The 21853-nt window shown below is 42.9% G+C and overlaps 1 protein-coding gene across 31 annotated transcripts in view; it reads left to right on the forward strand.

Moving 5' to 3' along the window:
• ADGRL3 (adhesion G protein-coupled receptor L3) overlaps positions 1–21853 on the forward strand; it is an 810612-nt gene that overhangs the window by 462643 nt on the left and 326116 nt on the right. For 25 of the 31 annotated variants that reach the window (XM_048848457.2, XM_048848466.2, XM_048848467.2 and 22 more), the window contains exon 6: positions 21666–21680. The exons of the other annotated variants lie outside the window; for them this stretch is intronic. In XM_048848457.2, the coding sequence (XP_048704414.1) occupies positions 21666–21680 (15 nt within the window). The remainder of the gene's footprint in view (positions 1–21665; positions 21681–21853) is intronic. 31 annotated transcript variants of the gene reach the window in all.

The raw sequence follows: 21853 nt of genomic DNA on the forward strand, positions 1-21853 counted from the left end.
GAAAGTAAGTTAGAGGACTTACCCGTACGCCGGAGTCCTGAGCAGGGGACATGGCCTCAACCGGAAGAGGCAGGGCCTTAAATCCCTGGGCCCTTTAAATCTTGATTTAAAGGGCCAGGGCTCCAGCTGCGGTAGCGGTGGCTGGGAGCCTGGGGCCCTTTAAATCACCCCCGAGCTACCAGCTCCAGAGGCGGCTGGGAGCCCCAGGGCTCGGGGGCTATTTAAAGGGCCCAGGGCTCCAGCTGCCACTACCGCAGCAGAGCCCCAGACCCTTTAAATCACTGAGGAGCCCTGGGGGCTCCCGGCTGCCACCGCTACCCCGGGGCTCTGGCAGAGCTTTAAATGGCCTGGGGCTCTGCTGTGGTAGCAGCTGCCGGAGCCCCAGCCCTTTAAATCCCCGCCTGAGCCCTGCTGCCCGAGCCCTGGGGTAGCGGTGGTCGGGCTCCATCGGGGATTTAAAGGGCCTCGGGGCTCCAGCCGCCGCTACCGCCCTGGCCCTTTAAATCCCCGCCAGAGCCCTGCTGCCAAAGCCCTGGGATAGCGGCGGTGGGACTCAGGCGGGGATTTAAAGGGCCCCGGGGCAGTTGCAGCAGCTGGAGCTCCGGGGCGCTTTAAATCCCCGCCAGAGCCCTGCCGCTGCTTCCCCAGGGCTTTAAATTGCCCTCTGGGAAAGCCGGTCCTGGTACAGTGCACCGGCTCTTACCGCTATGCCGTACCGGGGCATACCGGCTTACTTTCACCTCTGGTCTACAGTCTGGTCCTTAGGGTACTCGGGTATGGTGTGGGAGACCCATCCTCAACTCCCTGCTCCAACAGCTCTTGAGTAGGACTGCATCAAGGGGTGTGGTTGAGAAAGCCCCGTACCGGAATATCCTAGAGCTCAGTGGTTTGGGTAATTCCTTGTAATGTGGAAGACCCAAGTTCCGATCATTTTTCCACATCAGGCAGAGAGGGGAATTCTATATCCCAGGGGAGTGCCTGACCCACTGGAATAAAGCTTTAAAGACAGGCGCGCCCTCTTCTGGATGCTTTATAAATCCTTTGCTTTGGTCAAAACGCCTAAAAGACTAAATGGTTTGTTTCAACATTACCCAAATGTTTGGACTCATATTTTTTGTCTCGGAAATGTTGAGCCATTTTGATTCGTTTCAACTTGAATTTTTGTTTGTTTCTGATTCACTGATTTTTTTTTAAGTGCCATTTTTGGTTCAACCCAAAACCTTTTTTAAATTTATTTTTATTTTGCAAATAGCCAGTGAACTAAAAATTCCATTCTGGACCCAGATTTACTCATGAATTCTAATCCCAGCTGGGCAGTGGCCTCATGCTCACACTTTGGTCAGGTCACAGCAATGTGTGTTACAGTTTCCTCAACTGTAAAATGGGCATGATACATATCTCGTAAGGATTTTTGGAGGGATTACTTGGGCAATGTATGTTCAGTGCATTGAATGTGCAAAGTGCTACATTGTGTTACAACAGTACAAGAATTGTCCCTCAATAGTGTAATTTTGCAAACTCCCCAAGAAGTTGATGAAAACTGACACCAATGATTGGATACCAGGGAAGCAATCCGTTTCCAGTTTTTAGCTCTCACCCATTTGTCATGACAGGAGTGATACAACAGCCTGCCCCTAAGGTTCCCAGAAGCTTAGAAACAGAGGCATCTGCTGGGGTTATGAACTGGTTAGTGGCTCAGCTCAGCAGCAGGGGATCCTATAAACTGATCAGATCTGTCTTTACAGAATGAAGAGTAATGGTCTCAAGTTGCAGTGGGGGAGGTTTAGGTTTTTCACTTGGAGGGTGGTGAAACACTGAAATGAGTTACCTGTGGACATGGTGGAATCTTCTTCCTTTGAGGTTTTTAAGGTCAGGCTTGACAAAGCCCTGGCTGGGATGATTCAGTTAGGGATTGGTTCTGCTTTGAGCAGGGGGTTGGACTAGATGACCTCCTGAGGTCTCTTCCAACCCTGATATTCTACGATTCTGTGATTTTTACCTACACGTTTCACAGCTGTCATGGGGTATGCTGTATTTGCTGCACAACTTCGGGGTGATAGATTTAAGTATGTGTTTGGATGAGATGGATAGTATGTCACAGGGCTGGAGCAGAAGATGATCAGAAAGTCAGATTTTATTGATCGGTTGGTTTTCAGTTGAAGTATGTTAGATTTTGAAAATGTCCTAAGAAAAGAGCGCAATTATTTTTTTCTTTGCCTCCCTTAAATTTAGAATGAAGTGACTGTAGAGACAAAGCTGAGAGGTTTGAGCCACATTTTAGATTCCATTCCACTGGCATATTCTGACAGCAGATGTTCTCCCAATTATACCCATGTCTTTGGTTTCAAATTTAATCTCTCCTATGACATATATATTTTAAATCATATGTGTCTCTCACAGACAAACCTTTTCCCACCCTCTTTCTGTATCCCACCTGACATCTTGTGCAGTGTTCATGTTATCTGTGACATGGTCCACAGTGCAACCTCATTCCTTTCCGTCCACACCTCACTCAGCCATGGATACTACATGTGGCTCAGAGTTAGGGAGCTGCAGTATTTGCAGTCATTTCTGGTAGCCTTTCTTCTGCTTGCGGTCAGGGACTGATGTCTACATGTGCCTTTCTCAGGCGCTAGGTTGCTTTTGTGCCTGATGGATCCTTTGCCACTATGATGGTGAGGCGCTTTGAGGAACCTCTGAGTTGTTGGAAGTCTCTTCCTCCTCAGAGACGGAGAACAGAGGTTGATGGTGAAAAGAGGGGGGATTTTGGCTGTTTTCAGGAGGGTGTGTGTTTGGCGCGCTGAAATGGTAAGAACACCACCCCCACAGAAGCCCTTAATGGCATAGTGACAAATTGACCGTTGCCCTGCACCTGACCTGGTGATTTACCTCAGTGCAGAGTGGGTATAAAGCACCTCTATTCTGATTTGGACGTACTTCTGGTTTGGCAGTGGCAATTCAGGCCCACAGTGTCCATTAACTGATGGGAGAAAGGGCTGGCTCAAAACCAAACTGCCCTGGAAAAGACAGCAGCATGAATGTAAGAAATTGTGTATTGTACTGGCAGGAACTCCACAGCTGATGTGCACACCTGCACTCCTAACCATATGATGGGGCATCGAAAGCCGGGCTTGGACCGGTGGCATCACCCTGTGGAACTGCATTCAAACAAAAAGATCCCTCTACTACAAGACACACATCCCCATGTCAGCTGTGTTTCTCAGCTGTTTATGGACACCTAGTGTATGAGCTCAACCATTTAGAATTTTTCCCTTCCTCCGCTTCAGTTTGACACGAGACTCTGCAGCACTGGCTGTGATGAGTCTTTTTGGTTGTATTTCTTTCTGCTGCTGTCAGATAAATCAGTATGTTGCCTTTCTACGTAACCTATCAACTTTAGCTCTCTCTCTCTCCTACCTTCCTTTTTCTTGAGCCATTAGCTTAACCTGGGGTGATTAGTGAGTGCTTTGGAGTTGCAGCATACTACTAGGTGAAAAAGGCAGTTGGCTCAGACGCCAAAATCGACTTGTTGGACCTGATTCTCTGCACCATTATACTGGATGGCAAAACTCCACTGAGGCTAAAAGAGTTATACCACTGCAAACCCAGTGTAACAGAGGGGCCACCAGACCCAGTGAGTTTAGAATAATAGCATGCTATCACTTTATGAACAAATGCAAAATGTGATTACTGTATGGAAGAGAATGAGGCTGAGAAAACGGTGTATTTTTTGGTGCTGCCTATGCATTTTCCATTATGAAATATGGTCTATATTTAACGCATGTGGTCTAGGTACATGTGGTTAATTGGCTGCACGGCAGACTGAATATAGGCCTACAGTGCTGAAAGTGCCGAGTGCACAATTTGCAGGTGTCCAACTTAAGACAACTTGCGTTTTCAGAAAGTGGCGCCCAAAATCACTAGGACAATTTTAACAATCTCTAAAGCTGTGAATCAGATCTGCCATGTTCATAAATTTGTCATAGGGGAGAACAACAATAATTACTTTCCTGTTTCGTTTATTATTATTTCCACGTTTTGTATGTTAACAAGATGAGAATAGTGTAAAAGAGCCCAAAGGCAAGAGAGCTTTAAAGGGAGACAGTCCATTTAAACTGGTTCAAAAGTTACATTTTGTATAAATGAGCTTTTTGTGAAAGCTAAAGCCAATAGGCAGGTTTTCACATTTATTTTTCCAATTCCAGTGCTGTTTTTTTAACACAAATAAGCATCTTCCAACTGTGTTTACAACCCAAATATTGAATAATAACCACAAAGTGAAACAAGATTAATAGATTATAAGGTTAGAAGGGACATTGTGATCATCTGGTCTGACCTCCTCTGTAACAGGAAGCTGGCATCCTTAGCCCAGCTGAGAAAAATGCATACATAAATAAACAAACAAAGGTCATAATATCATCAGGTTTTTTGTTTTGTTTTAACTTATTTCATATTTTGGTAAAGTAATATATTTGTGTAATCCACACCCACTCAGCTTTGTGTGCTGTCACCCTCTAGTGGTAGCTGGGCCATGGGTAGAGGTCGATGAGCCTGCTACAACCTTGTTTGACAGAGGTGGATGTTTTAGTTCAAGTCTCAGAGGCTCATGCTTTAAGATCCAGAGGTCTGATATTTGATCCCCACTTCCAGTGATCCTGTAGAACTCCCAATCCCAGAGAAGTGGTGTTCCATTCCCATTTTAAATTTAAGTTAAGAGAGTCTCTTTATGTATTTTTTTCTGAAATGACCACAGGAATTTGAATTTGTTAGGAACATATCTACAACAACATGCACAGGATGCTGGCATTATGATAGCCCTCCATACTGCCAAGTCACAATATGGGAATCTTGGGCTCAATCCCTTTACTATCTGAGTAATCCTTACTCCTGCAAATAGGCCTAATGATTCAAACGATTGGGGCTCTGCAGAACAAACCCCTTCACATGGGATTTTTAAGGCTGGGACTGGAAGGAAAGTATATCTCTATTTCCCCATCACTGGAGTTGTTTAGGAACAGGTTGGACAAACACCTTCAGAGTTGGTCTAGGTATACTTGTTCCCATCTTGGTGCAGGGTGCTGGACATGATGACCTCTCAAGGAATCTTCCAGCCCAATGTTTCTGTGATTCTCCCTGTATTTTGTTATATTATTTTATTTGCTATTTTGTTACTCTACAGAAATCATTTTCTACCACAGAGACATGCATGGGGAAAGAGCAGGTTGAATTCACCATAAGCATCAACTGTGACAGCTGCTTGCTGAGCCAAGTGGTGTCCCATGGCCACAAAATTGTAAATTTTGCAAACAATGACAGTTTTTCTTCACTTTGGACTGTGGGAAAATGGTCTATTTTTCTCCACAAACATAGCACACACTTCCCCACCACAGCCATCCCCCATCTCTTCCCACCACCAGCCATACCATTTTCTCCCATTCTCCTCGCTGTGCTTTTGTCTGACTGCTGTCAAAAGCACTGCCTTTTCTCAGCACAGTTATACGGTTGGCTTGGCTTCTCAGGGGATACAGTCAGGCACTCTCATAGTTTCAAAAGGTAATTTACGAACAAAAGAACCCAGGTGATGCCGAGACTGTAGAAATGATATCAAATTCATTTATTACAGCTCCAAACATACTGCATTGTAGTGGTACAGAAACAAAAACTACCACTTCAAGGTCCTCAGTGCTCCATCTGCTCATCTTAGTTAAGACATGATTTAGCTTGCCTAAGAAATGTTGGGCCATGTCCTCCCTTGCTGTAACTCAGTGTAGCTCCATTGAATTCAGTGGGCCAAATCATCGGCTAGTGTAAGTCACCTTAATGTCATTGGAGACAATGGAGCTATGCCAGTTGGCTCCTCTGAAAATGTGGTCTTAAGATTCTGTGCACCTCTCTCTTCCTTTCATATTACTAACACAGCTGTGAGACTGGACAAACATAAAAACTGAAGTAAAGCCCTAATTCTTTTCCCTACTTAATTTTACAACATAAATGTGTTCTGCTTTTAGTTGAAAGTGAGCATCAGTAAACTGGACATATTTATTGAATTACCTCATAGCAAAATGTGTTTCCTCCATTTTCACATACTTCCTCCCCACTAATCCCTCCTGCCCCCCTTACCCCCCGGTAAGGAATGTTTTAATCTATTGATGACAGGGAGAAAATGCTACATTAGCTATGACATAGAGAAAAGGCACTATTCACTGGCTGTTCCCATAATATATATTGTGCAGAAAATACTTTGCAAGAGCTTAATTACCCTGATTTCAAATGCTTAATATATGGTAGGTTAAGCCATTGTAGAGAACATAAGAACAGCCATGCTGGGTGACACCAAAGGTCCATCTAGCCCACTAGCCTCTCTTCCAACAGTGGCCAATGCCAAGTGCTTCAGAGGGAATGAACAGAACAGGCAATCATCGAGTGATCCATCCCCTGTTGTCCATTCCCAGCTCCTGGCAGTCAGAGGCTAGGGACACGCGGAGCATTGGGTTGCATCCCTGACCATCTTGGCTACTAGCCTTGATGGACCTATCCCCCCATGAACTTCTCTAATTCTTTTTTGAACCCCATTTTAGTTTTGGCCTTCACAACATAACCTGTGGAACTCATTGCCAGGAGGACTGCGCGTTGTGTGAAGACGTACTTCCTTTTGCGGTTTTTTAAACATGCTGCCTGTTAATTTAATTGGTTGACCCCTGGTTCTTGTGTTATGTGAAGGAGTATATAACACTTCCCTACTCACTTTGTCCATGCCATTCATGATTTTGAACTCAAGCACACACAAAGGGCTTTTCTGGACCTTTATGAACTCATACATTTTAAATTAGAAATGTAATTAGTCCTTTTTCATGAATGGTGAAGATGGTAGGTCTTAGTATGCATAGTGTTAAAGTCGTTGCAAATAAGACTATATATTTGTGCAGTAACTACATGTATGTTGTTCATAATTTGTGGTTTTCACAAGCAGGATATCCTTTTTACTTCACTGAATAGACCAGTGCAAGCTAAAGTGCTCCTCTATGTTTCTTTAAAGTGGCAATGCCCAGTTCAATACAAAGAAGTCCTTACTGTGTATCACTTTGACATAGTTTGTACCAGTTCATTTAAAAAATAAACCAGCCTAACACATAATTTAATCCTCCACTGTCCCCAGTTAAAATGAAATCAAGGAGACAAATCCTGAATTCTATGCTTTTTTTTTAACTTAATCCCTAAACAAGCAAATTCCCCTTGAAGTCAGAATAAGGCCTGCATAAACATTGAGAGCTTCAAGATCTGGTCTGGCATGAACTAATCAATGTGTGTGCATTTCAGTACGGAAACATATTCCAGCATCATGCTTCCTAAGGGAGTGTTGGAAATGATTGGGGATTCGTTTTGGTTGCTAAAGCCACAGCCACATGACTGTGGATGTGAGGTGCAGCGCACCGGCCACGCTGGCCACAGCTGCTCTTGCTCTTAAGAGTACAGATGTGCAGAAGAGGCCACCAGAATTGTGGGAGACACATGCATATGTGGCAACTGCTATCCCCTTTACAAGGGGCAGCATGTGCTCCCTCCAGTGCCCACCCATCAGGGAAGGGGGATATGGTGGGGGAATGTAATGCTGCCCTCAGAGAGTGAAAATAGTTACATTTTGGCTACCCCCCCCCCGGCAAGTGTGCCTATGTGAGAAGACTCTTTACATCCTACACATGTGCACCCCACTTCACATCCAGCCATTTGTGTATAGGTGTTAGACACTGCTATGGGGTCTTTCCTTTAACCATCCCCACTGTTCATATCCTTCTATAAAACATCTCTCAGCTGCAGCTTTGTGTCTATCCCATGGCTGACTCAGTCATAGGGGCATTGTTTTTCATGACATTTTAATAGGCGGTTTTGTCCTGGCAGTTTCCATCTCCTGTGATGGGGCAGGGAATCAAACCCAGGTCTCTGAGGACTTCGACCAGTGCCTCAACCACTGGATTGTCTTTCCTTTCTGACTTAGTGGCTGTACGTTTCAAAAGCTAAAGCTAGCTGATATAAGTGGTAAGATAAAGTAAAGTTTCTTAAACAGTTTTCTGTGACAGTTACTTTGGCACATGGCTGATGAGATCACACGTTTCTATTTGGCAGCCCTCAGGATCTCATGGAGTGCTTTCTGAATGGGACCGGGGAACAAGTTCAATCAGTGTCATTACCTTTGTGTCGCACGTTGCTTAAATATATCGCTTTCCAGTTAATTATCTTAATTAAAAACATAGAAGGTCACACCTTTGCTTTGGTGGTAACTGTATTCAGAACAGTCACCTTTTATGTGTGTCGTTACAATTTGTTAGATTGTTAAATTTGGTCCCAAAAGACCAGTTACACCATTCCCTACACTTCATTTAATCTCCAAAATGAGTCATGACCAAAAACCCCTCACATCCAACTGTTCACTATTTATTAGGCTGTCTCCCCAACAGGTTAGAGGGGAGGAGAGAGAAAAAGAGAGAAAGAAAGGTTTCCCACAGACCTTTTTTGTTTGTTTGTTTGTTTGGTGGACACCTTTTGTGGATCATAAAAAAGCCCTTCACTACTGCATCGTGTTATGGGTAATGTAGATAATATTGAGAAGGGCACATCATGCTACACCCCTCTTTTCAGCTCTTTTTAAAGTGGTGTTAGACCGACCGAGAATTATTAAAGGGAAACGCAGCCATAGGTGCTGATGTCAGCACCATGCTGTGTGATCGAACAAGAAATATGGTAGATACTTTAACTCACAAAGACATGAGATACCAGCCAAGGCTTACATTACTGCAGAGCTGAGAGCTTTTCAAAAATATTTTCTCTGAGGAGAATCAGATTTCACTCATACTTCTCTCAGCAAAGACATGTCTGAGCAATGATTATGAGCTTCTTTTTGGACCTGTGCAATCCACTATTACACAGCCAGTCTTTTAGCTGGCAGTATGACAAACAGTTCATTCTTCCTCTTGATGGAAATATTATAAGAACACATGGAGTCTTGATTTAGCTCTCCCCCAAAGCAACAACATTTCCTGTGATTTTTCAGACTTTTTTTCACCTCATTCTTTAGGGTGAGATACTTCCTGAGTGCTATGAGAGTCTGTTGGCATCCCCAAATTCACCTCATGACTGGAGGCCGACAAATTTTAATGAACATCAGGGTTTTATCCCTTTTGAACTCAAACAATAAGTCATTAACATCAATCTAGCAAGGAAGATACAAGCAAATATGCAAATTATGTCTAACTAGGTGTAGTCCTTGGAATCCTGCTAAGGTTGCCAGATTAGTCTTTAATGCCATGAATGTTGGACATTCCTGGAGTAGGATGTATTCTGGATATATGGTTATTAGGATGAAAATATTTGCATTACACAATCATAGTTTAGGATCAGAATTTCATGAACGGCCACAATGAATATACAGTGAAGACTGAAGCACATCTACAAGTGGGTTCCATAAAGTTATCCTCAAAATGGGCAAGCAAATTTCAGAGAGCACTGCTTTTCACCTTTTTATATTTTAGTATTTTTAAGATTTAGCTTATTTTCTTTTTTATGGAGGAGTTATGTTTAATCGTGGTGCAATCTAATAGGGCCCCACTCTTCAGCTGCCATGTTGGAAACAACAATTCAGTTGCCAATAAAGTGTTTCTGGATAAATGGAACGCATAATTCAGTTTCCAACAGCACTGAACAGACTGCCCTAAACTGTCTTACATTAACTCATCTTGCTGCGTATTTTTAATAGTCACTATAGATTAAGAAGTTACTGCTATTTGTCTTATCGCGAGCTAATAGCATTGCAGACTGTTTTACGCAATCAGATCATATGTGCAAATGATGCAGTTATGTTCAGTAAAAATTATTCACTTCTGATGAGCCAATCAGACAGCATATGGAAATATTTTTCCTGAATGGCTTCTCAGCGATTAATAGGCTTTTAGACTTCATCTGCTATTCAGAAAGTTACTTTAAATTCGGGAGGGTCCTGCTTCAGTTTTGAGATTCATGGCCATAAGAAAATATTTCCAACTAATTCTAGTAGATATGTACTAAGTATATAGCACTACTTGCTTTGTTTTGTTTTGTTTTGTTTTCCACTGAGGTAGATATTGACACTTATTGTCCCTTTTAGTGAAATATCTTGACTGAGGGGAAAAAAATCCTCTTGGATAAATTAAATGTAGGTATTCAGCTCAACAGAATTCAATATCTGCTTAATGGAATATTCATCAGGAAATTAATTCACTGTGACTAGGATGAGAGGTATAATTTATTTTTAAAAATCCACAACATGTATTACTGGACGAATAGAGTTTGGGGAAATCTGAGCATAGCGTTTCTGCACCTTGCTTGGAGCCATTAGAGTTGGACAATTTTTTTCAGGGGAATCATTTATTTACCAAAAAATTCAGTTTGGTTGACCTGAAACTGGTCATGAATTTGACATACATGGTTTCAGTCCTTCCCAAAATGGCTGGAGAAGGTGGTGATGGTGGACCCCGGCTGTGCTCCCTCCCCCGCCCCAAACAAACAAACAAATGAAAAACCCTCACAGCTTTAGCTAGGTGACTAGGGCACTCACCTGCAATGTAGCACATCTAGCTTCAAATCCCTTCAAATTTGCAATGGATGCAAAATTGACCTTTTCATTTGGCCAGACATTCTGTAAAATTTCAGATTTGGTTCCACCCAAATCAATCTCCTCACCCCCGATTTATTTATTTATTTCGGAACGGCCACCAAACTGAAAAAAACTGTGGCCATCTGAATGGGATTGTCTCTTCATTGAAGTTGATACTGGATCTTCAGCACTTGCATAATTGGGCCTATAACGTATTTTTTGTTTTTTGTTGTTGTTGATTTTAATATAGGCCTTCAGAATCATAAGCTTGAATTGAGCTTCAAAATAACATTTTTCCCTAATAAAATGTAAGGACCCATTTTGAAACTTCTGTATGCCTAAAGCTTGGCAATTGAGTACATAGTTTAATGAGCCTGAATGGAATAATAGAACACCAGGGGAAAACATTACTTATTTATTTGTATTGTGGTATTAATCAAGAGGCACCAATCAGGGATTAGGACCCCGTTATGCTGGGTGTTATACAAACATTTGACAAAAAGATGGCCCCTTCCCCAAAGAGCTTAAAATTAAGGTCAGGTCTACACTAAAAAGTTAGGTCAACCCAGCTACTCTGGTTAGAGGTTTGAAAAATCCACACTGCTCTGCCATGTAGTCGGTGTACATAGCGTTAGATCAACAGAACAATCCTTTCATCTGTTGGGGAGTGGATTAACTATTGTGATGGGAGAACCCTTCCCATCACTGCAGTGAGTGTCTAGACTGAAATGCTTCAGCGGCACTCCTACAGCATTTCTAGTGAAGGCACAATCACAATAAAAAAGACATACTAAGTAACTTGTGTGCAAAATGTTTCTGTTCTTATCTCACAGGTGTTGGCCTAAAGACTCTCTAGTGGACAGCAGATAGTGCTCAGCAGTGGGCATTCTAGTTCCTGATTAACTAAATATTATATTGAGTTTATTTTTGATATTACTAACTAAAAAAAAACCTGTGTACTCTTACGTTTAGTGTTATGTTCAAAAGAGCAGACTAAGATCACTGTTTACATGTGAAGGACCACGTTAATAGTGTGGGAGGTTTTACAAATCAATCAGATGAACGAAAAGCTAATAGAAAACACCTATGAAAAAAGCATTGCTTTCTACATCATCCTTAGATACCACATTTAAGAGTTTAATTTAGAATGTGGCTGGTGAAAGCATTTATGGATTATTGACGTTTTCAGCCTGCCCACTTCACAGTGAAATTCGTTAGGAGGTGATAATTTCGGGATCACATTATAGGAAGCCATTGCAATATGAAGTGCTTGAGCGGCACTTTCGTTCACTGGTGCATGGGTATTATTTGACAACCATAATTTAAAAACTGAGCCACTGAGATTACTCCTGCCTCTTATTAAACGAAGGATTAGCAGCACTTCATTTGCCCAGAGAAGCAGATGGCTGTCAGGCATTTTTGCTGTATAATACATAAAGATTTTAATGACGACCATATTGAGGGTGGAGATATAGATTGTATTTGTTTACTGAAGCACTTTTATATCTTCATGGCAATATGCACATTTCAAGCTAAATGTGCCCCACAAGAGGTCTTGCCCTGTTGCGTCCTTTTCTTTGAAAGAACCATGCCTATGAAAAGATCATACAATGGGTGCTTTATTGGGGCAAATACAAACCGGAGCGAAATCCTGCCCTTCAGCGGAGGCAGCCAGCACATGGAGGATGAGCCGGGTTCTGCTCAGTGTCTCCGCTGTAACAGGAGTCTGTCTGGTCATGGGCAGGAGACCCTCCCAGTGGGCCCGTGGGCAGAGGCCTCCAAACTGTGAGCACACTGCCCTGCTTTGCCACTACTATGACCAGAAGCAAAGTGCACGCTGGCCAGCTGCTAGCTAGAACTTGCTGCTGATGTAAGAAGAATTGCTAGCAGACTGCAGTGTGGTGTGTGTCTGTATTCCAGCTACAGGGCATGGGGAGCCCCTGGGTCCCTTGTCTGGAGAACTCGTGTCCAGCAGTGTACTGTCCTGTGTTGCTGAATACACAGAAGTAGCAACTCCTTGGGTTTTCTTCCCCCCAGGTCTTTTGCATCGGCGCGGGATTGGGCAGGATCTAACCTTGGCAGTGTGGTTTTAATGATATGTTGGGAAAATACAACAAAGCAGAGATTCAGACACACTGAGGGTTTCAAGCATTTCAAGTTTGTCTGCCAAAATAGTTTGTGCCGTTTATATGCTTTGCTGCCTTTTTCTGTGGTTTTTTTATAAGCTTTCTGTGGTTTTTAACTGCAGATAGGAAGGAATCAAGTATGTGCACTACCAGGGCTTATGTCTGTTTATTGAAAATCTGCTGTGGAGAACTTGTGCTACCTGCCCTGCAGCCTCCACAGTCCTCTCAAAACCTCCCTGTGAAACCCCTGTGTTCCATCACAGGTTTGGAGCCAATATTAGTATTAACGATCATATCTAACCAGATCTTCCCGGGTGGTGAGGTCGGGCAGAGTAGGAGTCGTGAGTAGGGTACTGTATGGATGTCTTAGCCCCACGCCCTTCTTCCTGTCTTTTGCCTGTCCATTCCCACAGTTGACTCACACATCCATCACCACCTTCTCTCTGTTGAGAGTTAGGAAGAATCTTTGCACCTGATTCTCATCTACACTAGAATCCCTTTTTACTGGCAGAGCTGTGTAAAGGGGCCATAGTGTATGTCTATACTTAATCCTGGAGTGTGACAGCAGCTCGAGTAGCATATCCAAGCTAGCTTTCCTCTGTCTAGTTCTGGTCATGGAGAAGTGAAGCCATAACAGCGTGGGCTATCCGAGCCCACCCGTAATCCTGGATAATTACTCACAAAGCTAGGCTGCACGGAAGCCTACGCTGCCACAGCTTTACTGCTCTGGTAGTTCAGCTGGCTTGGGCACATCTACCCAAGCTGCAGTCACACTCTGTGATTGCAATATAGACACACCCTTTGTGTGAACAAGACTCAGACCTTTTCCTGAGGGCAGGATATCCTGTAACCTACTGCAGGGTTTCTTAGGCACCTGGTGCAGGCCACTAGCAGAGACGTGGCTAGATCCATCAGTCTAATAATGATACAGCTGTTGGTTTATTCCACACTATCAAGACTCTTCCTAGCTATGAAAACAACGAGAATTCTGGTGGTACTGGCACCTTAAAGACTAACAGATTTATTTGGGTATAAGCTTTCATGAGTACACCCCCCACTTCTTCAGATGCATGGAGTCTCCGGACTCCTCGTTGTTTTTGTGGATACAGACTAACACGGCTACCCCTCTGATTCCTAGCTATGGTAACTTTTCAGAAGGTGTTGGCTAGTGGATACACTTTGGTCTCTTGGATTTAAATGCATGATTTACTTACTTGCACCTTCTTTGGACTCAATCCTGCAGAGTAGCCAAGCACCTAGGCTTGTTGCTGTTTGGGCTAGAGAGTTGAGGGCTGTAGGGAAGAAGTTCTGGTTCTTCACATCCGCCGTCAGAATCCAACAATATCAGCCTTCCGTGCAGACTCCAGTGCTCCTCTGTGTGCTGTGGTGTGACGTGCTCGTTTGGTACTCACTTGCAGACTGTGCATCATATGTTTCCCTTACATGTAAAAAACCCACAGAAGGGAGGGGGAAATAATTTGGAACAGCAAGGTTCATCACATACTCCCACCCTGCCTCTTTGTGATGTGGGGTTGGCTGTGGATTCTTAGCTGCCATGTAATGGTGCGTGAGGAACGCCTGGGGCCTGGGATCGATGGGAAAATGAAAAGCCTTTGGGTCTCTGGCCATCCTCGTGCAGCAGCCCTGACTCCATACCCCTTCCAGCATCCTCTCCAAAGCACTGTCAGCCCAGCTGATGTGATGCTATTGGATGGACAAAGTCTGCAATCTTGCAGGGGAGACAGTGTCACCTCAATGGTGGTCATAGGGACCATGTTGCTCTAAGCAGCAGCATCTTACGCAACTGAGACGAGGGTAATTTACTCAACTACCAGCCACATCCCTTTTCCCAGTATGGATCACAGAACAGGCGTTGTTGGCGTTAGTTGCTGATCAGGTTATGTGCACTAAGGACAATGTATGACATAGTAGTGTTTCACTTCTGCATGATACTGGATCAGCTCATTTTTTCTCCCCTACATGCCTGGAGCAGAGCCTAATATGGGAGCCCAAGATTGCATTCAGATCAATACAGTGGACAGTACATTCCCTGACATCAAATGAAGACTTGTCACAAAAAATATTTAATTATGTTTTTTTGCGAAGGACGTTAGCAGCATTGTTTGGATTGTTATTGTCTGATGTGGGAAGTAACCTAACATGACAGGCGAAGTCTAATACAGTAACCAAACTGTGCATCTGAGACACGTCTTGGGATTACCCGTGATGTCCAGGGAATTGCTACACCTGCTTACAGCGTGACAGAGCCACCTCTGTGCCCACTGGCAGAAATCCTCTGCTTACCACTGGCAGCACAAGAGCTCTGCTCGGGGCTCCACCTGCCCCGCTCTTTCTCTCTGCAAGCTAGAGATTGGCACAGCCCACGTCCTTACACTCTGCACTCAAGTGCTCAGCCCCTTGTCTTCTGGACACCTGCAGCATACCCCAGTCTGTTGCCTCCATAGAAGTAATTCATCCTGGTTTACCAGCTTCACCTCAGTTCAGCATGCTGTTTAGCAGAAGGCACTTAGACATGTCTATAATAAAACCAAATGGAAGTTTATTTAACAAAGCTTGAGTTCAAGATTCAACTAAAAGCAAGTACAAGGAATTGGAAACAAGGATGCAGGTAAAAGAAAAACATGAAACACAATCTATAGCCTAACAAGTAACTTTCTTGTCTAATAAGTTATTTCTCACCCAGTGGTCAGTTCGTACAGTGCTTGTCCGGTCCAGAGAGTTGGGATTTACTTTTCATGAGACTTTTCTCTGGTAGAATGTTACCTGTTTAAAAGATAATATGTGTGCCCTTTTTCAGTCGTGGGGCAGGTCTACACTACCGCTTAAGTGGATCTAACTTACGTCTCTCAGGAGTGTGAAAAAGTCTACACTGCCCCCCAGCGACGCAAGTTTTGTGCTGTCCACACTGGCATTGTGTCTCCTGCCGATATAAGCTTCTGCTTCTCAATGAGGTGGAGTAATTATGCCGACTTGCAGCTGTGCCAATGTAGCACTGTAGTGTAAACTTGCCCTCAGACATTTGTCTTTATCAGTGCTCAAGTCTGCATCTTCCCCAGCCTGTAAACACAAAGCTGGGCTGAGGCAATGGATGTCAATTGTTCCCAGACCAGAGGAAAAGCTCAGTGCAAACTCAGAAGCTTGTCTCTCTCGCTTACGCAAGTGGGTCCAATAAAAGTTATCATTTCACCCACCGTGTCTCTCTAATTGTTCTCACTGTGGACTGAGTCAGGTCTGAGACCCACCCCACCTCAGGTGACAAGTTTCACCTCCACAAGTTTTGGAAACCAGTATTCTACATGTCAGGTAACTCTAAAAATGTTTTCTGTGTAAACATCCTGCAATAACCATGACAACCAGCTAGTGCTAAGCTTTTGGTAGAGATCCCACATAACCCCCTCCAGTGGCCTATTGGCCACAGAAGTAATATTCCTGCCAGGGCATGTCTGTGTCACAGCATCCAACAGTTTTATATAATACATGGTGTGATGCGATTGATTACATGCATTAGAATTTCTGAAAGACAGAAAGTGGCCTCACTGAAGATCTTGTTGCTATTCCAACCTCTCCGACACTCTTAACTTTCTTAATTTCCTTGAGTGATTTATGTATTTATTTATTTCTAAGATTATAGTTCCCTGGCCTGTGCTTATGGGCACCCCATTAATTAAAATAACCAATACAAAGACCAGTGTACAAGGCAACTTATATATAAATAAATATCCAACAAACTCCTTCAACTTTCAGCCCATCCTCTTTCTCAAGCACCCCACCCCCAATGTGTGCCTTTGCAGTGCACCCAGAACCTTAACAAATGTGGGCTCTGGCGGATCGAGGTTTGGAGCTGAGGACCCCCAGTCACCTCTTGTTTATATCCAGAGTTCAAGCACTTCCCCTGATCTCAATGGTGACCATTCACCATGGAGAGAGGTGTAGGATATAAACCAACAGTCATTGGGATGGCTGATGCAGTCCTTCACTCGTAGCTCAAACAGCTTTACATAGAATCACTGAATTGTAAGACTTAAAGGGACCTCAAGAGGTCATCTGGTCCAGTCCCCTGCACTCATGGCAGGACTAAGTATTATCTAGACCATCCCTGACAGGTGTTTGTCTAACCAACTCTTAAAAATCTCCAATGATGGAGATTCCACAACTTCCCTAGGAAATATATTCCAGTGCTTAACCACCCTGAGAGTTAGGAAGTTTTTCTTAATGTCCAACCTAAACCTCCCCTGCTGCAATTTAAGCCCATTGCTTCTTGTCCTGTCTTCAGAGGTTAAGAAAAACAATTTTTCTCCCTCTTCCTTGTAACAACCTCTTATGTACTTGAAAACTGTTATCATGCCCCCCCTCAGTCTTCCCTTCTTCAGAGCAAACAAACCTATTTTTTTTCAATCTTTCCTCATAGGTTATGGTTTCTAGACCTTTGATCATTTAGATGTATAAAAAAAATCTCCTTTTTCATGACGGAATAAACACAGACTGGATGATTTGTCCTTGAGAGTATTTTGTCACTAAATAAAATCTTTAACTTGAGTTAAACGAAGGGGTAGATGGATGGATGGATGTAAATTGTTAACTCTTCTTGAGGGTAGAGGAGAATGGAACCATCCTCTCTTAATATACTATCTGGTGTGACACCTTTTATAAACGCTGGAAAAGCACTGAACACAATTTTTTAGTTTTAAACCTTCCCCCGCCCACTGTATTCTCCTTAAACTATTCATCCTTGAGTTGTTTGCTCCTGTTGTGTGTTTGAACGTGTGGAAAAATCTTACTTTTCCAGTCCACAAACAGTTATAAAACTGGAATGTTATTAAATATTCAAACCCAAACAAACACAGCTGGCACAAGCCCCATTGCTGTTATGTCCTTTCAGAGCATACCAAACTCTGGTGCAACCACACCCTGCTCCAGAACTGCCCATTTCTTCAGCAGAGCTCAAATGGAGCAAGAGGAGGGTCCTAAGAACCTGGGCTAAGGTTTAAATTGATGAAATGGAAGAGCAAGAGACCAATCAGTTCCCGCACCTACCCTGGCTGACCAATGAGTAGATAGAGTCTCCAGAGGAGGAGCGGCCATCTTTGCATTCCCCCAGTATGTGCTCCCCTCTCTCTTCTACTGTGATATCCCCCAGTGATATTCTATGGGTTTTGTTGTGCCTTCCACCTCCAGTGGATGAGGCACCAAGAGCCCAGCAGAACAGAATTTGGGTAGCACGTAAACCATTTCCACCCTATGACCCTAGATAGATGTACTCTTATTTTTCTTTTCAGTGAAGCACCATGTATATTGCTATATAAAATAAGATTTTTAACAGTAACAGTAGAATCATAGAATATCAGGGTTGGAAGGGACCTCAGGAGGTCATCTAGTCCAACCCCCTGCTCAAAGCAGGACCAATCCCCAACTAAATCATCCAGCAATATTTAGGTTGTAAGTCTACTTCTCATCATGAATGCAGATGTCCAAGATTAAGACTGGTGCATCTTTACCTATGAATACAGAAATCACATTATCTACAACAGAATCATTAACACGTCATAATTTGCCAACTCTTCTCACACCGTTACCATAGGTATCTCCTAATTCTAAGTACAGGGAGGAACTGTTAATTTCAGATGTCTCTGAGGTTTTCAGTGGTGCTCTGTAAAATGCTGAATTTTTAATGGTGAGCCATTTGGTGTGTCTTCTGTTGACTGGACTACGGCCTATTCCTGCACAATTAGCTACAGCTCTCATTCAGAGCAAATTTGTGCAGTGTTCCTCTTGCCTCTCCTGTTGTCATTAGCTTTAAGGTGTGTTGTCTGTTTTGTTAGATGGATCACAACTTCTTTCTTAAACTTTGATACTGCAGCGGCTGACTTTGTGTGTCTCTGATTTTTGCTGGTGGGGCCATAGAAGGTGTTGGTTCTTTATCAGGGCTGTTTGTTGTCTTCTGTGTCCTTTCCTTCCCACGAAGGAGTGATTTTCAACAGACGCAAGCATGCTAGCAGCATTATATAAGCTACACCACTGAAGCCTGCATTACCATACACCAGTGACTTGGTTCAGATTGACTGCACAACTAGTGACCTAATACAGTGCCACCTCATGACACAAGCAGGAGGGCAGACAGGAAATAGATCAGTGCCTCATCTACGGTAGGAACATCAAGTTTACCTGGTGACAACAGCAGTTTGAGAGCTGAATGTTAAAATCCCTGCTTGTATTGTGGTCTTAAGGAGAGGAAAGGGGCCCGCTATCTGCTGATTCTGTGCGAGGGTGACTGTGACCAGAGTCCCGTGGGAGCCAACTGAGGTCACTCAATTAGGGTGAACTGCAAAGAACAGGGCAGGCATTCCCCGAAGCTGGTGGACATTCCAATATGTAGATTTATCAAGCCACCATAAAACAGCTTCTTTATTACCTCACTGATTGCCCAAAACATAGTTCCCTTAAAGTAACACAGACACCCAAGTCAAATATGATGAGGATTACTGAAAATGTTATTCATCATATAAAAAAGTTCTACCAATCCCAAAGAATTGGACACATTACCTCCCAGGTTAATGAATATTCCATATCTTACCCAAGAACACGCTTACAGCCAATTCTTATTAACTAAACTAAATTTTATTTAAAAAGAAAAGAGAGAGAGAGTATGATTAAAAGATCAGTATACATACAGATATGATTACAGTCTTGAAATTCAGATTCATAGCAGAGATGGTGAGCTTTGTAGTTGCAAAGAGTTCTTTTAGAATTTAGTCCATAGGTTATAGTCCAATGTCCAATATCATATTCAGGGTGTTCCAGTTTAGGACTGAGATCTCAATCTTGCGACTCAAACTTCCCCTGATGAAGCTTAAGTAGATCTGAGATAAAAAGGATTGGGACCCAAGAGTCTTTTATACAGTTTTCTAGCAGCCACTTGACCATAGAGTCCTGGGTGAACAATAGGCTTTTGCTGTAACCTTCTGTTTCCTAAACCTCACGGGTAATTAACTGCATGGATTAACATAAGATAATTTATCCATTAAGCAGTTTATCACAAACTTTAAAGAGACATATAGACAATGACATCATTGCATCCAAGATTCATCTAAATGTTAATATCCCCTTTTGATCTCTGAATCAATAGCTATAGTGACAGGAGCTGTCTGTTTACCTGGCCAGCATCTATAAATAAACACATACAATTAGCATCACCTCTAATTCTCTAACAATACAAGTTTGCATTTCAAAGTTCTAGCCTATTTAGCATCCAATGGCCCTAATTACTATTCACATACTTTCTAACATGTCTTTAAAGGTTGGCTTTGGGTTAGTTAGCCTGCAAGCTGTTTAAGCCTTTCTGGTCATGTGTTATACTTTGTATAAGATTTGTTGCAATTATATAACAGTGGTAGCAATAATGATTGTCATGGTTATATTTTAATTAGACAACATCACATTTAGGAATGGTGCATATAAAATGGAGTAGTGCAGTGCAGTGGAAGAGAAAGTGTAGGACATCCATCTCTTCCGAGATTCTACACAAGACTTCTGGGTGAAAAGTCTATATCTGCTCTGCAGGCATGGGTGGCGGGTGAACAAGCTGTTGGGGGCAGCTAGCCCCTTGCTCCTCCCCCTCTGCCTCCACCCCCCCCCGCCAGAGCCCAGAGTACCCCCCTCCCGGGCCCCCACCGGAGCGCTGGGTGAGTGGCGTGTTCCCAGCACCCCCAATACCGGGCAGGCAGCGTGGCATGGCCATAGCCCTAGCGCCCCCAGCTCCAGGCCTTGTCAGCACTGGCACCAGGCTTTCTTCCCCAGCCACTGTGCTCCAGAAGAGCGGGAAGGGAACTAGAAGTAGGCAAGAAAGTCCTGGGGGCAGAGCATGGGCAGGGCCATGTCAGGCTGTTTGGGGAGGCACAGCCTCCAATACCCACCGCCTATGTCTTCAAGGGCCTGATCCAAAGAAGACTGAGTTGATGGGAGTCTTTCCATTGACTTCAATGGATTTTGGCTCAGGCCGTAAATTCTTCTTGGGATAGGCTGTAAGGTTATGGCACCAAAGCCTTTCAGTAGTGTACACATGTGCTGAATAGGGTTGTTCCAGCACTGAGGGAATCAGGTCTGCTAAAAAGGATGAAACTCATTGAAAGCACTATAGTGCCTGATAAACAGAATAGATCTATGTTACAGGATATGGGCTTTTCGGTAGCACATTAATATTAGTAACATGTTAATATTTTAACAGCCATGAATATTTACATTTGTATTTTAAAATAGCGGTGTATTTAAATCCTTCCCGTTGTTTTATTGTTAATGAGGAAGGCCATCTTGATGATGATGATTTTATAAGTGCTGATGGCGTGCTTGGTTCTGTACAAGACCTAGACCCAAATCCTGTGAACACATAGGGACCTGTGTGACTTTACTCACCTGAGCAGTCCACTCACGTCCAGTGGAAATACTCCCCTAGATAAAGTTGTGCAGGTTCATTTGATTTTTCAAGATTTGGGCCATGGATATCAAGACAGACCCTATGCTGAATAGTTTATTCTATCTAGAAATCTGTTTCAACCCTATTTCAATTAATAAAACTCTTATTTTATGCTGTGTGCGTGATCCAAAGGCAATGGAAAGATCTCTGATTGAGTTCAATGGACTTTGGATCAGGCCCTGATTGCTTTTAAGACTGTAGTACACCTAAGTCATGTGCCTGTATTTTATCTGGTGTATATCAGAGGAAAAGATGTTTTACATATTTATATATATATATATAACATTCACAAAATATAGCAATAACTGAAGTAAATTAATAATACTTCCTTTCATTTGGAAGAGGTATAGAAAAGTACCTGGCCAATACAGTACCATTAATCTATTCTCTTTTCTCCTTTCTCTCTTTACTTCTCTCTCTACAATAGAAGTGGAACAAAAAGGTAATTAAATACCTTTCAAATTATATATACTACTTATTTATAGGCTAAGTTATTTAACAGTTTAACGTTTAGTTGAAATACTTTTGTCATTAATTCTCACTTTTTTTTTGTTAAAGTTTATTTAGTTTCTCTGCTGCTCAACTTCACAAGATAATATATATTTTTTGCTGAAA

Source organism: Caretta caretta, chromosome 4 (assembly GCF_965140235.1).
Source record: "Caretta caretta isolate rCarCar2 chromosome 4, rCarCar1.hap1, whole genome shotgun sequence".
NCBI classification, from domain to species: domain Eukaryota; kingdom Metazoa; phylum Chordata; order Testudines; family Cheloniidae; genus Caretta; species Caretta caretta.